The sequence below is a fragment of the Eulemur rufifrons genome, chromosome 7, assembly GCF_041146395.1.
Source record: "Eulemur rufifrons isolate Redbay chromosome 7, OSU_ERuf_1, whole genome shotgun sequence".
NCBI lineage: Eukaryota > Metazoa > Chordata > Mammalia > Primates > Lemuridae > Eulemur > Eulemur rufifrons.
This window is the reverse complement of record NC_090989.1, coordinates 5,811,603-5,833,173: the sequence shown is the minus strand read 5'-3', so window position 1 is coordinate 5,833,173 and position 21,571 is coordinate 5,811,603. Positions and strand designations below refer to the sequence as shown.

At 47.7% G+C, this 21,571-nt stretch overlaps 1 protein-coding gene across 4 annotated transcripts in view; it reads left to right on the top strand.

Moving 5' to 3' along the window:
- The first annotated feature begins 667 nt into the window (after positions 1-667).
- Positions 668-21,571, top strand: part of IGSF5 (immunoglobulin superfamily member 5) — a 42,226-nt gene continuing 21,322 nt past the window's right edge. For 3 of the 4 annotated variants that reach the window (XR_011233873.1, XM_069472272.1, XM_069472271.1), the window contains exons 1-4: positions 668-827; positions 3,756-3,834; positions 9,275-9,592; positions 14,596-14,895. Coding sequence is in view for 3 of the 4 variants with exons in the window: in XM_069472272.1 (XP_069328373.1) it covers positions 3,777-3,834; positions 9,275-9,592; positions 14,596-14,895 (676 nt within the window). In the remaining variant the exon portion in view is untranslated. The remainder of the gene's footprint in view (positions 828-3,755; positions 3,835-9,274; positions 9,593-14,595; positions 14,896-21,571) is intronic. The other variant, XM_069472273.1, reaches the window with a different exon arrangement.

Here is a 21,571-nt window from a genome sequence, read left to right as displayed (position 1 = left end):
TTAAAATGGAAGGGGGGTGACAAGCCAGGTATTCACAAAGACCTGATAAAAAAGCAGACAGTTGAACACAGTGCTGACTCCCAGGGTTTGAGGAGACAGGCTTTTCCAGAAACAGTCACGGGCTCTGCAGAGCCAAGGCGCCGGGAACCTGCCCTCCCCAGCAGTTCTCAGGCGAACGTCCACAGCACACTGTGCTTCAGTCCCAAGGCTGTCACAACGTTCCAGAGGACTTCACCCTCAGGACATTTTTTCTTTCTTAAAAGGACTTGTTCCTGTGGATATCCAGGTGGCTGGCTGGGAGAAGGAACCGGTTTCTCCAGCCCCTGGGCCTTTACAGGCCGGCTGGCCAGCCTCTGTGGGCGCTGGTGGGAGCCAACAGTGGGGCCAGGGTGGGACTGAGCGGGGTCTGGGCTCTGGAGGACTGGAGGAAGTTTGCCAGGAGGAAGAGGAGGAAGAGGCCGTTGAGGCCCAGCCGGGAGGACGGGCGGCCGGAGACCCTTGCACGCCCAGCCTGGGCCTGCACTTCCTGTGTCTGCGGCCTGTGGGGCTGGCTGATGATTAACGAGGAAAGCTGCCCTCTCAAGCGCTCACACCTTCCTGGTGTGTGGGGCCCGTGGGGGGGCCCTTCTGTGTGTCTAACACAGCCCGTGACCTGACAGAGCCACTGCGTGAGAACTTCCGGTTCCCAGCTGAGGAGGGATCAGGATCTCTAGTGGCCGGACAGAATCCGTTCCCACCTTTGTGTGGAGAGCGGACAGCAGCCAAGAGGCCTTCAGGAAGCGGAGGACCTTCGCTGAAGCCCCGAGGAAGAGATTTACCTGTCTGAGGTAAGACAAGTCGGGTCTGCGGCCCTCCTGTGCCGGGCCTTTGCCTCCTGGGCTTCTCCACAGGCCCCGGAAGGCGGCTGGGTTCCGGGGAAAGAGCTGGGAGTTCACACACGTGATCTTTGTCTTGCAGCTTCCACAGAATTAAAAATTAAAGGAGTGGGCTTCTCTGAGAGCTCAGAAATGTGAGACGATTTCTCATTAGTGCGTGTCACTTGGGGATGGGCTGAAAGCTCAGACTGAGCTGGAATTTGGGGAGTCAGGAGTCAAACGCTGGAAAATCACTGTGACGCAGGACCCATGCTGTCCCCTGGACAGACTCGTTCCTTTCCAAAGGGAAGGGCTCATGGAATGCAGAATCCTTCTGAAGTTTCTGGAAGTTCTGAGAAGGCGGGCCCTGAATGGAGGGGCACACGGAGCTGGAGTCTTTGGGAATTGGTGTGGGGGTTAAATCCTGCATGTTTCCTACAATCTGATAAGACTGAGGACTTTAAGAAGACTTTGCAGTTTTTTAACTCAAAGTAGGTACTTCAAGTGTTCCATAATGAAATGAATGAGAAGTTAAATCTCGGGTCCTGCTCAAACTACCCCACAGAGATATTAATGAGCAATACCTGGCGTATGTTCTCATTTAATCAAAGCAATTTATCTGGTTTCAGTTAAACTTGAAGTCAGCTTTGTGACAATGTCCCAACTGCACACACCCTTCAAATGCCACCCTCTCATAAATCCATGTGGTAGTAATCTTGTGACTCAGTTCCCGGGGCTCCCAGCGTGTCCCCACACCGCCTGCCCTGTGGGTTCTGCCGGACTCTTCTCTCTCGCAGAGATTAAATGTCGTGTGAGGCTGTTGGCAGAACGAGCGTTTAATGAGTTAAGTGATCTGTTTTCCGTCTGCGTCTGCCTCTACTTGCTTATCAGTGACGAGAAGTATTTCCTGATGGACCTTAATCTATTGCTGCAGTTTCAACAATGCCAGGTCCACGCTTGGTATGATTGCTTTCGGTAAAATGTGTAAACTTTCATAATGAGACGGCTTCACTTTTCCTCCTTTCTCTGCCAGAGCCTGGAGTTCCAGGTGACTGGTAGAGCAGTTTGCTTCTGGAGTTGTGTTAATTGAAGCTTGAAAATTGGTAAATGATTTATTTGGCACTTAATGATCCTGGATCTCGGGTCAATCTCGGGAGGCTGCGATTTCATTTTGGTTGTGTGCAGCTGCTGCCTGACTTGCTATTGCAATCTATTTTTAAGGATTTGCTGAGTCTATTTCAGACTATTACAAGGGGCTAGGTTCCACAGTGTGAATGGTACTGCGGCACAGTTATTTCAAACCTTAAATTATGGCATGCATATAGTTTAGTGCACCTGCTCACTTTTGCTTTCCAAAGACATGATAGAAACGAGGGGTGGAAACTCCACGCTCCTCCTCGAGAGCAGTGAATGCCCAGAAACGTGCCTTCGTGCATGTCCAGCATGGGGTGTGGGCTCGAGCATCTTTGCGACCCTTCTCACTCTCACTCTCACTCTGTTTTATTCAGCAACTCGGTGAGATATCCGCGGGCTGATGTGTGGCAGTTGTTTCCCATCCTGATTTCAGTTCTCGTATTTCTGCTTCTGGGTTGGCTGTGGGGTCTGCCTTCTAGGGCCTGCCCGAGAAGACAGATCGGAGCCCTGGATGTGTGTCAACACATTATAAAATCTCACTTTGGGGTCTCCGATGGGACTTGGCACCTCCTATTTCAGAGAGACAGGTGGCTTCCCCTAGCAGGGCTGTGACATCTGTGTGGATGCGACAGCCAACGTGAGAACCACCCGGGTCACTGGGCTGCACGCGTCGAGGGGGTGGAGGGCTGTTTGAAATGAGGAGACCCTTTCCTGAGGCCGAGGAGCATTGTTTTTGCAGACAGGTCCTGGTGTGCCAGCACAGAGGTGATTTAGCCCTAAATGTTCCAGTGAGACCAAGCAGTAGTGGCGAGTGCCTTGAATAGGCCAGTCCCAGGGGAGAAGGGAAAGGCAAAGAGAAAAAATGCAGGGCTGCAGGGGAGCAGGAGGGTCATCAAAGAACAGAGGGGATTGGAAGGAAGGACCAAGAGGTGTACACGGCAGAATCCTCAAAGGCAGGGCAGCCGGCCAGGCCTAACCCAATCCACCTTGACCTCCCTAACTCTGACCTTACCCCTCACCCCCACACTCTGCCATGAGCCCTCTCTGCACTTCCTCAGATGTGCCAGATATGGTCCCACCCCAGGGCCTTTGCCCCTGTGGCTTCCTCTGCAGGGAGAGCTCTTCCCATAGATGTCGGGGGAGGTGGCCATGGACCCACCTCATCACTGTCCCTAGCGCAGCTTCTCAGGAGCCTGTCTCTGACCACCCTGCAGAAGTGATAGCCAACCCACCCCCCGCACACCCCCTCTTTCTATTTTCTCCACACCTTCTGCCACCTTCTAATAGGCTGTGTAATGTATTTATTCATTGTGCTGCTTGTCTTCCCTTTGGAGAATGTGAGCTCAAGCGTGGCAGGATGGTTTTCTCAGTGACGAGGGACTGAAATGAGTAGCAGCGAGCCCAGGCCATGCAGTCTGGTCAGCAGCTCAGAGCTAAGGCTGCTCCCTCTGCACCCCCATGTGTATGCGAGTTTACCGGGGAGTGAGATCATTAATTCAGTGATTCTCAGACTTGGCGAGCACCAGAGTCTCCCAGGAGGCTTGTTTAAATACGGATTGCTGGGCGCATCCCCCAGAGGTGGTGGTCCGAGGTGGGACCAAGAGCACGCTTTTCTGACGCATTCCCAGGGGAGGATGCTGCCGACCACCCTGAGACACGTGGATGCGCCGTGTCCATGGGCACACGTGAGCTGGCAGGGCACAGAAGACCTCTGCAGGGCAGACACTCATCAGTGTGGGCTTTTACCTGCTTGCTTTATTTTCCCAGGGCGAGGAAGACCATGCGGAGATGCAGGGCAGCTGGGAAGGCTTCCTGACCGTGCTGGGCGTCCTGGCCGGGCTGGCAGGTAGGGGTCACCTGGACTGTTCGTGGGCACCCAGTTGGACCATGCCCAGAGGGGCTGCCGGGGCACGCAGCTGCCAGAGCGTCTTCCTTAGGCATTTCTCGCTGCGTCCCTTCCCTTGGCCATCTCTTCGGGGGGGTCTGTTTCCTCCTGCAGCATCCGGACTCCAGGTGCTCTGGAACCCCCACCATCATCACTGTCCTGGGAGCCTGCCTCAGGTTCCTTCCCACAAGTTCTTGCACCTGTTGAGATGTCCCCTCCCCCACCTGGGTTTTCACCTGAAGAGGTCTTTTTCTGCCCTCCAAGGAAGACCTGCCTCATACATCACCTCCGCCCTGAAGCCCACCGGACCCTGTAGTTCTCAGGCTGAGAATCCCGGTTCCTGTTTATTGACTGGGTGAGGAGCCTGTTGCCTGCGGCGCCTCCCCTCCCTCACCAGCCCAGGTGTCGGTGGGAATGGACTCCAGGGTGTGCAAGGCCTGGGTCTCCTGCACAGACTCTGCTTTGCAAAAGACACAGCGTGCAGGCTGGAGGCTCCTTGGTGGGGCTGGAGTCTGTACAACCAGGTTTAGCTTTAAGTAGCTCTTGTCTCGGTTCCATTGCTGCAGGGGTGTGAGTCTTCCTGGGCTAGATTATAAACCCCTCTTGCGTTCTTTACTGCAGTGATTTGAAGGCGTGTGTTGAGGAATAATATATTAAATACATACAGGAAAGGGCACATGTCCTAAAGGTTTAGCTCCATGAGTTTCCACAAACTGGGCACATTCGTGTGATTGATGTTGAGACAGAAACATTCCACGAGCAGCTCCTTCCGGTGTCTTCCCGCCCCTCCCCAGAGGGACCATCGTTCTGACTTCTCACTGCACGGACGAGTTTTGCTTGTTCTGTACTTTACGTGTGTTCTCTATTTTGGATGGCTACACAGTGTGTTTTAGAACTCTGGTCCAATAAAATGGAATAAAATAGAACAGGAAATATCAGAGTGTGTTGCATGCAGAACTGTTTTGTGAGATCTTGGTTTGGATGCATTTATACATTAGTCTATGAGCGCCAGGCTGTGGTGTCAAACTGCGTTTGGGGGCAAAGATGTTTAGAAGTCGTTATGGTAAACAGTGCAAGGCGCTCCGGGGGTGCTTGCAAACAACTGTTTGCAGAGTGGAGGGGAAAACAAGGTCCCTGCTTCTGTAGAGCTTAGGGGCTGAGGGTGGGGTTAGCAAACCACCCTCGATATACATCTTGGGCACAAGGTACCATAGGGCCCTATTTTGGTCATGGTGACGAAAATCTCTTCCAAAGGTTTGGTGGGCAACTGATGGACTCTGGGTCTGGTGTTTCTGAGACTTTTTCCTGGGGAAGCTGAGCCTTAAGTACTGTTTTGAGGGCAGAGAGGCCCTGGCTTGAGGCCTGGAGATGGTTATTCTCAGAGAGGAGAGTATTATGGGCTAATTCCAGAGCCCCCAGGGAGATGGGGTCATCCCCAAATTTGTAATGAGCACTGAAGCTCTCCAATGATTCATCTTGGGAAGTCCCGTGAGCAGAGTCGTCTTCATTTATAGACTTGGCTCCGAATAGCCAAGAGCAGCCTCTGTGTGCACCCACATGGCGCTTCCCAGCCCGCCCCCCTCCACCCTGCCTACCGTACAAGGGGCTATACAGGACTCAACCACCTTACTGTTCACTCAGTGAGTATTCACTGGGCCCTTGTTATACACCGCTTAGTCGTAGGCCCTCGGACAAGTAAAACCAGGCGTAGTCCTTACAAACACAGAGCTTAGAGCCTGGTCAGGAAAACAAGCATGAAATTGTGAGCAAAAATAAATATAAAACCTCTCTGTCACAATTCCTTTGCTGCTTTGAGACCCTGTTCTAGAATAGTAGGCTAGATAGGGTAGTCTGGGAAGGCTTCCCTGGGGAGGAGATGATGGGGCCAGTAGCTGAGGAGCAAGCGAGGCTGGCACTCCAGGCTGGTCACCGCATGTGCAAAGGTCCTGAGGCCAGAAAGAGTTGGTGAGTTTGATAAATAAAAAAGGTCCAGTGACTGGAGGGTGGAGTTTGGTACAAATCGAAGCTAGGGAGAAAGTTGATGTGGGGCTAAGTTGGGTCTTAAAATGTGATAATGTTAAGGATTATCTGTTTTTTATCCTAAATGATGTTGATCTTTCAAAGTGAGAAGGTGGAGGTGGGGAAGGGGTCCCAGCTCAGATTTGTGTTTTGAGAAGCCCCCTCTGGCTGCCACAGGTTAGGGTGCTGGGGGTGGCTCAGTGGGACACTGGCTCCTCCTGCCACCATCAGTGAGATCTGGGGGTCTCGGGCCAGCCCAGGACCCTCCCTCGCTTCTTGGTTTCCTTCTGTGGGTCCCCACGTCTGACACATCCTGACTCCCATTTCCTTCGAAGCTGCGTCACCAAAGCCGTTCTCCTCTTCTGCTGTCCGTTTCATTTCCCTTCCTCCTTTCTGACTTTCCACCTCCATCTCCGGCCCGACATTCTCACTCATTACAAACTCCAGGGAAGACATGAGAGGTGAGGGGTCCTCAGGTGTAGCCAGGGAGGCCAGACAAGAAGATAGTGGAGAAAGAGGTGAGTGGGTGTAGACCCTTATGCCCCGGACCGGGAGCTAAGAGCGGGCGTGGCAGAAGAATGACACTTGTATTTAGTGTCAACTTACGGAGGACAGGCAGGAGCTACGGAGGCTGGCAAGCGTGCTACCGTGTGGGTGATTTAAGCTTTGCAGATGTTAGGGTGGAGTGAGTGGAAGAAAGGGAATCTTTGCAGTCCTGGTGGGCAGCCAGTCGTTCACCAGGGTGCCGGGTAGGGCAGGAGAGAAAGCGGGAGGCCAGGGCCACAGATGTGGATTTGTGAGCTGGGGAGAGTTGTCATGAACCGGAATCTTCCAAGTGGATAACCTCCTACAAGGGAATCACAGGGACGGCAGAGGCTGGGACCTGGTATTGGGTGACAGTGTCTGGTGGCTGCAGGGAGGGTCCCGGGTGGGAGCTGTCTCACTGCCCTGCCCCGTCTGCCTCTTTGCTCTACAGAGGAGAAGGGGGAGCAAAGGCTAAAGGGAGGTTTTGAGGTGAGGTAGGCCACTGATAAAGGTCTTATTTGCTGTTTTCGTGTATTTGCTCTGTGTAGGGCAGGGTTACACATCCCACCGCTGATAAGACGCAGAGGAGAGAGGAATGAGGTTCAGGACTTCAGATTACCAGAAATACAGCCTCGGAGTCTCCAGGGATAGCCAGAAGGCAGTTTACCTACAGTAAGGGCAGCTCGGTGTTTAGGATTTGGTACCTGGTACCGCCTGTTTAATTGAAAGGTCAAATCCAACTCAAGGACTTTCCTTCCTTCCTCCCTTTCTTCCACCTCCCCAGCTGCAGCGTAGGGTACGGAGGCTGCATGTGTTAATATCTGATGATTCCTTGGTCACACGTGCAGTCTGTGGGGTAGGTAAGGACTGGCTTGGGACCGAAATAATCTCACCACCTCACACAACACAGTGGAAGGAACTACAGTTTCAGAGGGTTTGCTAATTCTGCTGGAGTTGCCTGGGCGGAGGTCCTTGGAGGGCCAGCCTGGGGCCCCTCATACTGTGGGGCTCTGACCATGTGACCGCCATGACCCGAGGCAGGGGTGGAGGAGGAGCTGGGTCATTATAGCAAGGAATGAGAAGTGGCTTGTCCTTCTTTCCGTGGGGTGTAGTTTTGGCTATTTCTTTTTTTCCCCCTCTTTCTCTTCCTCCTCTTTCTTCTCCTTCTTCCTCTTTTCTCTTTTTTATTTCTTTCTTTCTTTTTTTTTTTTTTTTGAGGCAGGGTCTTGCTTTGTTGCCCAGGCTGGAGTGCAGTGGTGTCATTATAGCTCACTACAACCTCAAACTCCTGGGCTCAAGTGATCCTCCTGCCTCAGCCTCCTGAGTAGCTGGGACTACAGGTGCGCACCACCACATTCGGCTAATTTTTCTATCTTTAGAAGAGATGGGGTCTCGCTCTTGCTCAGGCTGGTCTCAAACTCCTGACCTCAAGCGATGGTCCCACCTCGGCTTCCCGAGTGCTGGGACTACAGGCGTGAGCCACTGCGCCCAGCCTCCTTCTTCTTAACATGCACTTTGGGGTTCACCGAAAGGGCCGAGTTGGCCCAGTGGCTGTGGCTTCCCTGGGGAATCGGTTCTGACATTCCTTTCTCAGATTTTTTTTTTTTACATCAAAGATCAAAGGGATCTTGGAGCAGGGAGACCTGCCCCAGGGGTCGGGCAGAAGACCTGATCTGAGTTGTGTTTTAGAGTCACTGCTTCTCTCTTCTCCTGTCTTGCCAGGGACAACACAAAGAGTAGGGATCATGTTTACCGGGACACCGGGTTGGCTTAGTGAATTCCGCCTTCCTCAGTTCTGCCTCTGCCGAGCCAGGGCCCCTCCTCGACCCTGGCCACCATGCGGGTCCTGCTGTGGTGGGTCCTGCAGCTCACTCTCTCCCACCAGCGAGTCCCCCCGAGGGAGGCAGGTCCGTCCCACTGTGTGTTCCCTGCACTCAGGGGAAGTGTCAGTGAGTTACTGTGTGTCCGCCAGGATGGCTCCTCCCCAGAAACCCCGAGGGCTGTGGTGAGACTGTTTTAGAACCAGCTTTATCACTGGGCCTTGCAAGGTCGGAAGGAAAAGGGGTGCTGCACTTATCTGGGGACACCCGACCAATGCATATGGCAGGCTACCTGGCCACAGCCCTGGATCACGCAGCACCAGAAACTAAGAAGAATGTGTTGGAGTCTTACCGATGCAGGGTTGAGAAGAAAGCAAGGCGTGTGGTCCGAGTGACATCAGAGGGGAAAGAGCATGGAATTCGGAGTGGAAAGGTCTGATTGGGTCCAAGCTCCTCCACTGCTATGACTTCAAGTCCTGGGATAGTGCTAGGCGACAGGGTTGTTTCCTTACGGAGGCTCAGAGGAAGGGTCTGTTTCCGGCAATCTCTGGCCTTGCATAGCTTGCAGATGTATCACTCCAATCTCTACTTCCGTCTTCCCATGTGTTCTTACCTGTGTGCTTCTGTGCCCAAATCTCCCTCTGCCTTTCTCTTGTAGGGACACCTATGATTGGATTTAGGGTCCATCCTAAATCCAGGTTGATTTCATCTTAAGATCCTCAACTACTTGCATCTGTGAAGACCGTATTTTCAAAGGTCACACTCTGCGGATCAGTGGACGTGAACTTTTGGGGAACGCTACTCAACCCAGCACAACCATGGATTGGGGGGAGTGGAGTGGAAAGGGGGGACGCCAGTGGCTTGTGTCTGCTGGAAGAGGGGATGCCTGGTGCTAGGACCAGTAGGACTCATGTAGTCTGAGCCATCGAATGGGGACACCCATGGCGTTACAACTGTGAATACAGAAGGGTGAAACCATACAGTTGATTTACGTAGATTAATTCATTTAGCAACTGGAAAACTTGGTTGTCTTCCAGCTTCTGGATCCAGTTATGAAATTGTAGAAGGTCCCAAGAATGTGACAGTCCTGGAGGGCTCGGAGGCTCGCTTCAACTGCACCGTCTCCCAGGGCTGGAAGCTCATCATGTGGGCTCTGGAGGGCACCGTGGTGCTGAGCGTGACGCCCACAGAGCCCATCATCACCAACGAGCGCTTCACCTCCGAGAGCTACGACATGGGCGATACCTTCGTGTCTGAGATGGTAATCCACGACGTGCAGTTCAACGATTCGGGGCAGGTCAGATGCAGCCTCCAGAACAGTAACCGGGATGGATCTGCTTTTCTTTCGGTCCAAGGTGTGTATGCAGGTGGCTCCAACTCGGAGCATCTGGAGTCCGTTGGGTTAAATGTCAGAGGGCCGGCAGGGACCTTCTGAAGTCCATGCCGTATGGGATGACACACGGTCCACCTTCGGTTGGTGTTACACTTACAATTATGCTGAACTGGCGAGTGTTTTGTGTTTTGTTTATATGTCACCTCTTTCCCCTCTCCCTTACTTCCTTTTTTCATGTATGATCAGCCTCCAGCTGGCAATAGGCTTAGGATTATTCTGAACGGACTAATGTTTATTAATTTGTTGACTTCTCTCCTTTCTTCCTCACTCCCTTTCTTCCTTACCTTTTCCCAGCTTGGTTCTCTCTCTATTTCCTTCTTTCCTTTCCTCTTTTCTTTATTAACACCGTTAGAGACGAATTTTATCATTTCTCCATCTAATCCATCTCAGTATCTAGTAGCCTTTCTGGAAATACATCCTGCAATTCTTCTGGGGCCAGCTGCAGCCACTTTTCTTTGATTTAGAGATAGTTGGCGGTCGCTGCCCCTTCTCTGGTTTTTCATATACTTGGCTGCATTTCTTTGCTTACTCATTTATCAGCTTTGGAGCATGCTTGAACTTTTCCTCTTCCCAGCGGAATTTCCCAATCTATTTCTCTTCCCTGCCCCCAGCTACAGTGGTTATTATAGCCAAAGGTGTGTGTTCACCAAATACACCAAGTTGTTGAGAGAAAAGACAAGAATATACAAAACTTATAATACGGGGTAACTTATTTTTCATTTTTAAAGATAATTTTGAGGTGCTGAAGATCACGTTGCATAATAAAAAAAAGTAAAGGAGTGCTTTCCAAGGATTTGGAATAGTCTCACCAAAATTGAATCACTGTATTTTTGTAAAGTATATTTAGACTCTAATATAGATGCATTGGAACTAGTAGAATTCCTAATTTCTATGGCAGTGTTTCTGACAAGAGACTACATTATGTCTTTGAAATAATTTCTTGTATCAATTTATTTACTTGTCTAGAAAAAATTCCCAAAGATTCTGTCCATATTCATGTTGCTATCAAATCCGATTTGATAACATTTGGTGGAGGCATTTCTACCTATTTCTATTTGTATCTTCAAAATTCTTTTTTACTTTAGAAATTTAACTGAATTCGTGTACCTTTACTTTTGTGTGTCTTTAATTTTGTGTGGTTTAGTTGGGGCACAATGATATTTTCTAAATAAATGATCTTATAAGGCTACCTAAGACTATTGGCCTAGTTTGCATGACCAGATTTTTGTTACAATAATTTGTAGTATAAGGGAAAGAATGCAGGAAAAGGAATCAAAGTTATAAATTCTGGTTTCGACTTCACCAGTTATCTCCCAGAGAGACTCTTGGGATGGCCCAATTTCTTCATCTTTAAAATTGAGATAAGGCTTCCTGCCCACCTCACCTATTTGCTGTGAGGATCAGGTGAAAAACTGAGGATGGTTTGAAGACTCCAAAGTTCTCTTAATTCTGCACATTAAATTGGGAGCCAGAGCGCTCTAGCGGTTAGCAGTGCACACTCGGGGGCCCGGCTGCCTGGGTGCACGTTCCCTCTTTATTACAATCTGCGTGACCTTGGGCACGTTACTTGATGACCTTGTGTTCCAGTTCCCTCATCATACGGCCGTTGTGCTGTCAAGGGCATGGATGTGTAAAGCCTTCACAGCAGCCACAGCATCACCATGTGGCCACGTGCTGTTATTGATTGCGTTCCCAATGAAAGCATGCCGTTGTGTCAGGCATTTAGGGGTCACTCAAAAAAAAAAAAAAAAAAAATCAATAGAATAAGACACAGTTCCTGTTCTCAAGAACCTCAAAAGAAGAGTGGATAATGCAAGCCACACAAATAATTGGAGTGCCACGGCAAGTGCAGTGGACGGGAGATGACAGTCAGCAAAGCCTCCGTGGGTGATTCCACGGAGAAGGTGCCATTTGAGATGTGCCGTGCAGGTATGTAGGTGGTCGGCAAAATGAGGACACGAGAGAGCAGGAGGGCACCCCTCGGTCAGGGACACACAGGATCAAAGGCATGGCTTATGATTGCTACAATTATGACGTATCAAATTCATCAATCCAAGTGGTTTTGTAGCATCTTTTCCCAGAGCCATAAATCTACCAATTTGTCTGAATACCCTCAACATGCATTTTGATATATTGGTGATTATGGTAGTTTTTGGTGTTAATACAGATGGAAGAACAGGCGTCCAGGGAAGTTAAAGGCTCCTCCAAGGTCATGCGGAGGGAACCCAGAGAGCTGGGACAGAACTTGGTCATTTTGTCCTGGTTTCATTGGTCTGAGTGGCACTTAGTTCCCAGAGGAGCAAGTGTTCTCTGAGCAGCAGGGTCTCCCTCAAGGGAGAGAGAATCTTGAAAAAAGAGGAAACGCCCATGAATTATCCAATGATTGTTTTTCCCTCCTCCTTATGTGTCAACAAGAAAAATAAAGAGAGCTGACATAACTCCAGACTGAGTCATCTAAGATCCATGTGAATACTCCAGTAAGCACTTTTGTGTGACGTGTTTGTCATGCCACCAGATAACCTTTGTGAAAGCCAGTGGGGAAAAGTGGAATCCTGATTGTATACAGAAAAAAAAAAAGTCTCAGACTGCTCCATTGGTCTATTTATGGCTCAGTCCACCAACTGATTGCACACCAAACTCTAGATCTCTTACGGTTTGCGGGCCACAAGGACTTGATTAAGTTCAAGATTCTCTGTTACTAACTGAGGCAATGCCATTCCTCCCAGTTCCTGTCGTCTTAAACCACCTCTCCACTAAACAAAACAAAACAATAAACAAACAAAAGAACAATCACAAAACCTTTTAGATTTAAGGAACAAATCCTTTTTCTACTTATTTTTATTTACAGTGGCCCTTGATTTAGCCAAAGTGCCTTACCTATTTTAAGAGAGCATTTCAGGAAAGGAATAATTGGAAATCTAACATTTCAGAGTGAAAAGATCTTTCTGAGCTGGTCGAGCTCTGAGTAGTCTGGGGACTCCTGGGCACACCCTTAGACCCTTTCGGGACGGCCCGTGTGGTCACAACTGTTTCCATAATGATACTAAGACATGAGCTGCCTTTTTGCTCTCATTCTCACAAGTGTGCATGGGAGCTTTCCACTGCACACTGGAAAGGTCTGGGTAACTCAGTGGACCAGCATTTTCCAAATGACTGAAGTATAATGATACAAAATCACGCAAGGGTAAAAGATCCATTCAGAATGCCAGATAGTGCAATGGATTTTAATGCAACCGAGAATGAAAGTTCCAGACTCCACAGTGCAACCAGCCTTTAAGAAACCATTACTTGTTGAGTATCTAAGAATATCCACAATTATCTGAAAAAGTTATTAAAGCCTCCTCACTGTTTCAGCTACGTATTCATATGAGTTTAGATTGTCTTTACATCTTTCAAAGAAAGCAGTATATGGCAACAGATTGAATAAAGAAACAGATATGGGAATCCAGCAGACAGTAGAGATTTGCATAGGTGTAAAGCAGTGTCACTCTCTTTATTAATTTTTTTGGTTTAAAAATATCCTTTCCAGCCTGAGCAAGAGCGAGACCCCGTCTCTACTAAAAATAGAAAGAAATTATCTGGCCAACTAAAAATATATATAGAAAAAATTAGCCAGGCATGGTGGCACATGCCTGTAGTCTCAGCTACTCGGGAGGCTGAGGCAGTAGGATCGCTTAAGTCCGGGAGTTTGAGGTTGCTGTGAGCTAGGCTGACGCCACGGCACTCACTCCAGCCCGGGCAACAGAGCAAGACTCTGTCTCAAAAAAAAAAAAAAAAAAAAATATATATATATAAAATCCTTTTTCATAAAAATATGTTAGTCTAAATTAACATGTAATGAATTATTATTGTTATGTTTCAATATTTTTAAATAATTATTTAATTTTAATTTTGAATGTGATAAATATTGATAGGTACAGCCCACAGAAATGAAAGGTCTTTGGAGTCCTCGATGACTTTGAACAGTGTAAACAGTACTGAAACTGACATGTTTGAGAACTGCAGATCTGGTCGAATCATCTCACCCGATAGGCAAGGAACAGGGAACCCCACAATTTCCGTGACTTGCCCAAGGTGACGGCAGTTTTGTGGCAGAGCCAGGATTGAGAATAGATCTTTTGATTCCTAGTCTGGTGTTCTTTCCACTATACTGTGCAGCCGGCAGTTTTAGCGTGTTTTAATTGGGACATTTCACTGAGGCTGTGTCTTTCCTGGGACCAATCCTTAGGTTATTTCAGTAATACTTGTAAAAACAAGCGCTATTTTCATATGAGCTATTTACAGTGTCAACACTGCCCTCTGCAAGTGGGTTCTTAACAAAAATTTAAAAATAATTTACCTAAGTTATTCTGATATATGATCTGGGTTAGTTATTTCTGTAATTAGATTAGATGTTGATTTAATTTGTAACAGGAAATATTTTAAGGCAATATCATAGGAAGTTAGGTTCAAAAAATATGTGACCTCCAAAATAAATAAAATGAATCTGACTGACCAAAACTCCAGGGCGGACTTGCCTCCCACTCTGGTATATGTCCTCCTTACATTGAAAAGAAGGTGGAGATTGTTTCCCTTTTTGCCTTTGCTGCCGGGACAGCCCAAGGCAATTTTGTAGCTCCACTTCAGTGATTGTGTAGCCTCCTATGGCACAGACATCTGCCTTCTCTTTCCCATATAATTATTTTCCTCTGGTTCCTGATTTTCATTTGTTCATTTTCCATGTAATTTTATGTTTTCTTGGGAGCAACTTCCCCTTCTTTGAGAACTCAGCAGGTATAAAAAATGACACAGATAAAACCCGAGTTAAGGTTTCCTGGTATAGACACAGCCTTTTGGGGTTGGGAAAATAGGTCTCATGAAATGTGATTTGAAGCAAAAATTAAAAAAAAAAAAAAAAAAGAAAAGAAATAGAAAACCTGGGAGGCACCGTCATTTCTCCAGAATGTTTCTCTCTTTTTCCTTTAGTTATGGGAGCGTTGCTCATTCCCAGTGCTAGTCTTGTGGTCACTGAGGATGAACCTTGTAATGTTACTTGCCGAGCCTTGGGCTGGACCCCACTCCCGGAGTTTTCCTGGGAGGTCGGCGTCCCCGTCAGCCAGGCAAGCAATTACTCTGTGCTGGAGCCCGGAGACCTTCACAGTGCACTGAGCATCCTGGCTCTCACGCCACAGGGCAATGGGACCCTGACTTGCGTGGCTACTCTGAGGACCCTGCAGGCCTACAAGTCTGCAAGTGTAAACCTTACTGTGGTTCAGCCTTCCCCGGGTAAGTGGAGACTGTGCTTTATATCAGGTACAGTGTTATTGCATGCTTATATATGATGTCATTCTCCTTCATTAACAGTGCCTAGGAAAATCATATGGCGACCTTAATTTTCAGGTAGGGGTGCTAATGAAGGCAAATCACATCTGCTGTTAGTTTGATGACCCTGTCAACTCATCTGCTTATTAAATTCCATCTTAATGTTTCTCTCTTTTCTCTTTTTTGTTTTTTTGAGACAGAGTCTCACTCTGTTGCCCGAGCTAGAGTGCCGTGGCATCAGCCTAGCTCACAGCAACCTCAAACTCCTGGGCTTAAGCGATCCTCCTGCCTCAGCCTCCCGAGTAGCTGGGACTACAGGCATGTGCCACCATGCCTGGCTAATTTTTTCTATATATTTTTAGCTGTCCAGATCATTTCTTTGTATTTTTTTAGTAGAGACGGGGTCTCACTCTTGCTCAGGCAGGTCTCAAACTCCTGACCTTGAGCGATCCTCCCGCCTCGGCCTCACAGAGTACTAGGATTACAGGCGTGAGCCACCATGCCCGGCCCCATTTTTCTCTTTTCTAATTGCATTTGAAAACCATTTAGAATCTTGCTGATTGTTTATCATAAAAGAGAGTCAGATTCAGAGACTAATAGTTGAATTAAACATTTTCCTCCAGCTCTTACCCACCGCTGCTCCAGTTTAACCCCACCATCTGAGACAATAGGAAGCAAGTCCTAATATTTGAGGAAGGTGTTCAGGTCCTGCTGGATTTCTTCCAACTCAGTGCAATTATGGTGCTTCATTTTTTACCCAGCAAATTCACAATGTATTTCAAAGTATCGAGTCTCTAGACATTGTTTAACTTGACTAAGTGACATAACTTGAATGTTCACATCCCCCCAAAGAATCTCCTGTAGGGTTCTTGGCATACCAGAAACTGTAACCACGTTTCCTGAAAGGTTGCATAGAGCCTGTGAGCTCCGAGTAGGCCTGGACGGGGTGGGGGTGGGGGGGGGGCGCTGGGGTTTTACTTTAATTTCTTTATTTTCCAAAAGAGGAAGGGAGACCTAGAGAAATGCCATGGTTCTATCCAGGTCACATAGCTGATGGGGGCAGAGCTGGGCCTAGAAGCTAAGAAGAGCTTTTCTTTTGGTATAAACTTTTCCTGCTCTGAAAACACCTTTACTTGAGGTCTTTCAAAGGGCAGAACAAAGCTACAACCAAAGCAAAATAATAGTAGTAATAATAATAAACAGCACTATATAGCACTTACGAGTATCGGGCACTATTCTAAGCCCTTCTCAAATATTCACCAAGTTAACCTGACAGCCCCGTGAGTGGGTGCTGCTCTTAGTCTATTGTCAAGATGGTGACAGGGACAGCCTGGTTTAGATGTTGCCCGTGTCTGTAGAGTGAGAAAATGGCAGGGGCAGCCTTTCTCTAGGATCTGCTCACCTGTCAACTCTGTACACCATGTGAGCAGCCACTTGGGGGCATAGGGGTGTCCTGTGGCTGCCGTAACAAAGTGCCACAGACTGGGTGGCTTAAATGACAGGAATTTATTGTCTCATGGTTGTGGAGGCTGGAAGCCTGAGCTGTCAGCAGGGTTGGTTCCTGTGAGGCTGTGAGGGAGAACCCGTTCTGTGCCTCTCCCTTCCTTCTGGAGCTTTGCTGGCGACCTTTGACATGGCTTGGGTTGCAGGAGCATCACCCTGGCCTCTGTCTTCACCATCACACGGCATTCTCCTATCTTTATCTTTCCTGATACAAACATTTCTGAAGGGTCCAGGCTATTTCTGCAAGATGTCTCTTAATTTCACTCTGCCTGAATTTTTCTCACACACTTTGATTTAGGCTAAACACTCTTGGCAAGATATAGGCAATGCCATGTGGGCACAGGGTGACAATTTTCTCTCTTGTTGGTAGTAAGTTTATGGTTCGGTTAAGGTGGCATCTCCCAGATTTCTTCATTGTTAAGGTACTTTTGGCCTTTATAATTAATATGTAAGCTGTAGATACTGTGGGAGTATCCTGTTTGCCCACAGTCTTTCAACAAATAACTTGCATTCATTATGTCATTGCCTGAATTAACTATGTCTATGGTGGTTGTAAGAGTGATTTCCTGCTTCCATCACTCTTGCCTTGTTTAGTAGTTGGCCTTGTTCCATCGAGAAGAAACTTCCCTGGGAATCCCTTCAGGTTGGCTCTGGTGTCCTTCTGGCATGCCCCTCTTAGTTTTTGAGCACTTGGTCCAACGAGATATCCCAGACTCAACTTTGTATTCCCCTGTCCCAGCCTGGAATCAGCCATTTCTCCAAGGAGCCAACCTTAAATATATTTTAAGCTATCTAAATATGATAAATTATGGTCCAGGCTTTGAAAGGGAAGATTTAAAAATTTGCATTGACACTCAATGGGTGAAACTGTCTAAAGCGCACGTCTTAACAAGGTAATGATGTGGCCAGAGCTCCGGCCTGATTGGTGGTAGCCCATGGAAATGGATTTTAGAGATTAGCTTGCCTGCACCTTTTTTCCTTTGTAGGGGAAGGGAAAAGGAAGGGACACTTCATTTCCCTTAATCAGGTTTAATTCAGCTGAATTCTTCTTGGACTAGGGCTGGCGCCTTAATCACGGTAGCTAGAGGCGTGACGGGCGGGGAGCTAAGGCCAGTGGGTGCCCTGCGGTGAGTCTGGCTTTATTGGACTCATTTGGAAAAGGGTAATTTGTTTCTAAATTATTCATCAAGGTCTGGAGCAGCTGGTGCTGGCTGCGTGTTGTGTGTTTTATGGAAGTTTTATTAGCCGAAGACCTCATTGCAGCCTTGGCTCGCGGAGCTGGTGACCAGAGGAAGCTTTAAGGAGCACGGCCAGGCCGGGCTTACAGAGAGCCAGTGAGGCTGGGCCTGTTTTGGCTTCTTCGGGAATGGGATAAACTTCGATTTTTCCACCCATTTCCTAGAAGTGCAAGAAATTTGTTTTCATTTCCAGAATGAAGCCTGAATGCCATTTAAAACAGAATGACAATAGTAGATTAGGAAGCCTGACCAGGTGGTCAAGCCAAAAGGTTGTAGAAAGTCCTTGCTGGTTCATAGTTCAAAAGGCTTCTTTAAAGAAAAGCATATTGAAAGGGTGAACACTTATCTTCAGATCTGTTTTTCTAGAAAGCAATTGTCTTTTTAAAAATTTATTATTTTTAATTTCAACAGGGGTGGGGGCAGGAGTATTTTTTGTTACAGAAGTAATATGAGCCTTGCTCATTGCGGGCACACCTAAAACTGGAGAGGGAGGACCCCTCGCGCCCCTGTCAGTGCCATCTGCGCCCCTCTGGGATGTCCTCTTTGTGCACTTATTTGTGTCTAAGTTGCGGAACGATTAAGTGAAGCGGTATTTCTAGCACCATGTAGGATGTGGTGATTTCTGGTTATAATCTCATTTTTTTGAGAAGTGACAATTTGGAAGGCAGGGAAGAGTGGTGGAAGGACGGTTCTGTGTCTTTGCTCTGGCGCCGATGGTGCAACTTTGGACAAGTCACTGACCTTCGGGCTCAGTTTTCTCACTTGTAAAACGGGCAGGAGGAGAATAGAAGTTCTCTGTGTGTCACCGTCGCTGGAGGAGCCTTAACACATGTGCAGATGCTCAGGCCGCTCCCCGGAGGTTCTAGTTTTGTTGGTCTTCATGGAGCCTGGGAATTGTGATTTTAAAAAAAGTTCCCAAGTTACTGTAATGGGCAGCCAAGACTGGGGGCTACTGGGCTAAAAACGCTCTAAGACCCTGCCTTTCATCCAGCCTCATCAGGTGCTCCTGCCCACACAGACTTGTAGACGAGACAGCCTGGGTTCGGATCCTAACTCACCCACTCATTAGCTGTGTGACTTTGGGCAAGTTACTTACACTCTCTGAGCCTCACTTTTCTCATCTATGAAACTGAGATAATAATATAGGGATGTTGTTGGTGTGAGAATTAAGTGGGTTAAAATGCCTAAAACACTTAGAACTGTCCCTGCCCCAGAGCACATAGGACAGGAGAGTGAGCGATTCATTATCATTTATTTTATCGATTCAGAGATCTCCTGTGTCCCCTCCAATGGGCACAGGAACATCCTTTGCACGTGCTGCTGGTGACATTTTGTGTTAATACACTTGAGTTTAAGAAATTTTATGCACTCTTAAAAACTCTGTGCATTCCTTTGAGAGCATCTGGGAAATACTATTTTCCTTTTCTTCACAGATGGGGAAAGGACAATCTCGAAGCTGAGATTAAAGTACACAGTAAAGTCAGTAATGCGGCCCTAACAGCAAACTGGTGTGAAGGAACATAGGGAGGAAGGCAAGTGGTGTTGAACTTGGAGATCTAGCACCACAAAGTTCAGCCTCTTTGTCCTGGTGTCTTAGCTGCATAATGAAGAGGTTGGATTGTGGATGAGATCATTCCAAGAGTCTGTTTTTTCTGTTCACTGTCATGATCTCTGACTTATCAATATATGGCTATTATTTATTTTTTCAATCTACTGTAAATGCACTAATTTAAAAAAGCCTCATACTAAAGAAAAATATCCATGATATATACACATACACACATATATATGTATATATATAGAGAGAGAGATAATGTGTGTATACATATGTAATATATGATAAATTAAAATGGTTATCAAAATAAGAAAGGTTCACCTGTGTAGCTCCAGCACAAAGTCATGCCTCTTCCTGGCTCATACACGACACTTTGGGCTCCACTGGATTAGAGGGAGACTTAAGCTTAAATCTCACCTGGGTGTGAAACTCCCTGGGAGATTTGCCTTCCAATGGAGTGTGGTCACAGCAAGTAGGAAGTGAAAGAATGAGCAATGTGGTTCCTGGTACCAGTTGCCATTTGGGTCAGAGTTCAGGCCCTGTAACAGTGTAGGCATCACTTTGCTGAACTTCGTGGTTAAATCTGAGGACAAGAGAGTGTGTAAAGCCACAATGTCATGGACTCACCTGTAGTGAAGGGGCCCTCCCCTTCCTTTAAACAGGCACTCCCTGAGGATAAAGTAGTGCTAGATTAAAGGTTGTTATGTCCAGACCCAAGAAGTTGACACAAGGTCGGCACGCTAATATGCTAATATTTCTCTCCAGTGGGGAAGAAAAGGCCCTGCTAGGGAATGTTTGAGTAAGTCAATAAGCATGTTGTCTTATGCCAGTGAGAATTTCAAGCCAATCTCTTAAATCTTGATCTAGACCTTAATCTTTAACCCCAGCCTGCTCCCTTATTGTGAAAGCTTGTGGTATTTTCAAACTTCAGTTTGCAAAAGAGTCCATGAAACTAGATTTAGGATGATCGCGGCAATCTTGAACTCATGCATTGTGCCTTACAGCAGTGGTCCTCAACTTTTTGGCACCAGGGACCAGTTTCACGGAAGACAATTTTTCCTTTTCCCACAGACCCAGGGTGTGGATGGTTTGGGAATGATTCAAGCCCATTGCATTTATTGTGCAAACCTCTCTGCGAATGATGATCTGTATTTGCAGCTGCTCCCCAGTGCTAGCATCACCTCCTCAGCTCCACCTCAGATCATCAGGCATTAGATTCTCATAAGGAGCATGCAACCTAGATCCCTCGGATGCGCAGTTTACAGTAGGGTTCAAGCTCCTATGAGAATCTAATGCCACCGCTGATCTGACAGGAGGCGGAGCTTATGCAGGGATGCAAGTGATGGGGAGCGGCTGTAAACACAAATGAAGCTTTGCTTGCTTGCCCACGGCCCGCCACTCACCTCCTGCTGTACAGCCCGGTTCCTAACAGGCCACGGACTGGTAGCAGTCTGTGGCCTGGGGGTTGGGGACCGCAGCCTTACAGCATTCTCCAAACTTTCACACACACTCCTGAACAGCCCGGTGGGATAAGAGCTATTTCTGGCAGACAAGCCAGATGCCAAGGTAATAGGGCACGTGAACAGCGGCCATGGGATTTGATGGGCTCCACTGACAGGAAGCCCAAAGCTCTTGGCCAGTCACGAAGCTTCCACACAGTGGTCTGATTTCAACTCCAGATGGTAGATATCATTATATCGTATAACTTATGATATCGTTATGTGTAGGTCTGGGCTTCATCATTTTATTACCACACCTGTGGTAGGGGGCATATGGGGACACCCTGTATTTTGGGTTGTTGCTTGGGCAGTGTTGCATTTTGGCTGCATTTTGGGGATTGCCAAAGTGTGGGTCACAAACCCACATCGGAATCACGAGAGAGGCCATTCCAGATCCTCTGACTCTGCATCACTGGAGGTGGGAGTTGAATCTACATGTGCAACGAGGACTCCAGCTGATGCTTGGGAGTCTGCCCTTTGTGGAGAAAGGGGATACACTTGCTCTCTGTGAAGGGACTGGCTTGTGTTAGGGCTCTAATTCTGGGGCTGGGGAGGTGTGGAATGGGAAGGGTATATATACAATCCTGTTCCCTCCCCCTTCACCTTTTTTGGGCGAACCCTTTTCCTGTCTCTCTATATATCCCAGCTCATGTCAGAAAGATGGTGGGTAAAGTGGACATAGACAACATTAGGAAAGCAGTTTGGATTTCCTACAATCCTACAATTCTGCTCTGGGAATCTCAGTATGGGGAGAAAGGTGAGCAGTAGGTCTGGTGCAGCTGCGATTGACTGCCTGGTCATAGACTTCTCCATGAAGAGCTGGAAAGGAACTCAGCCTCTTCATC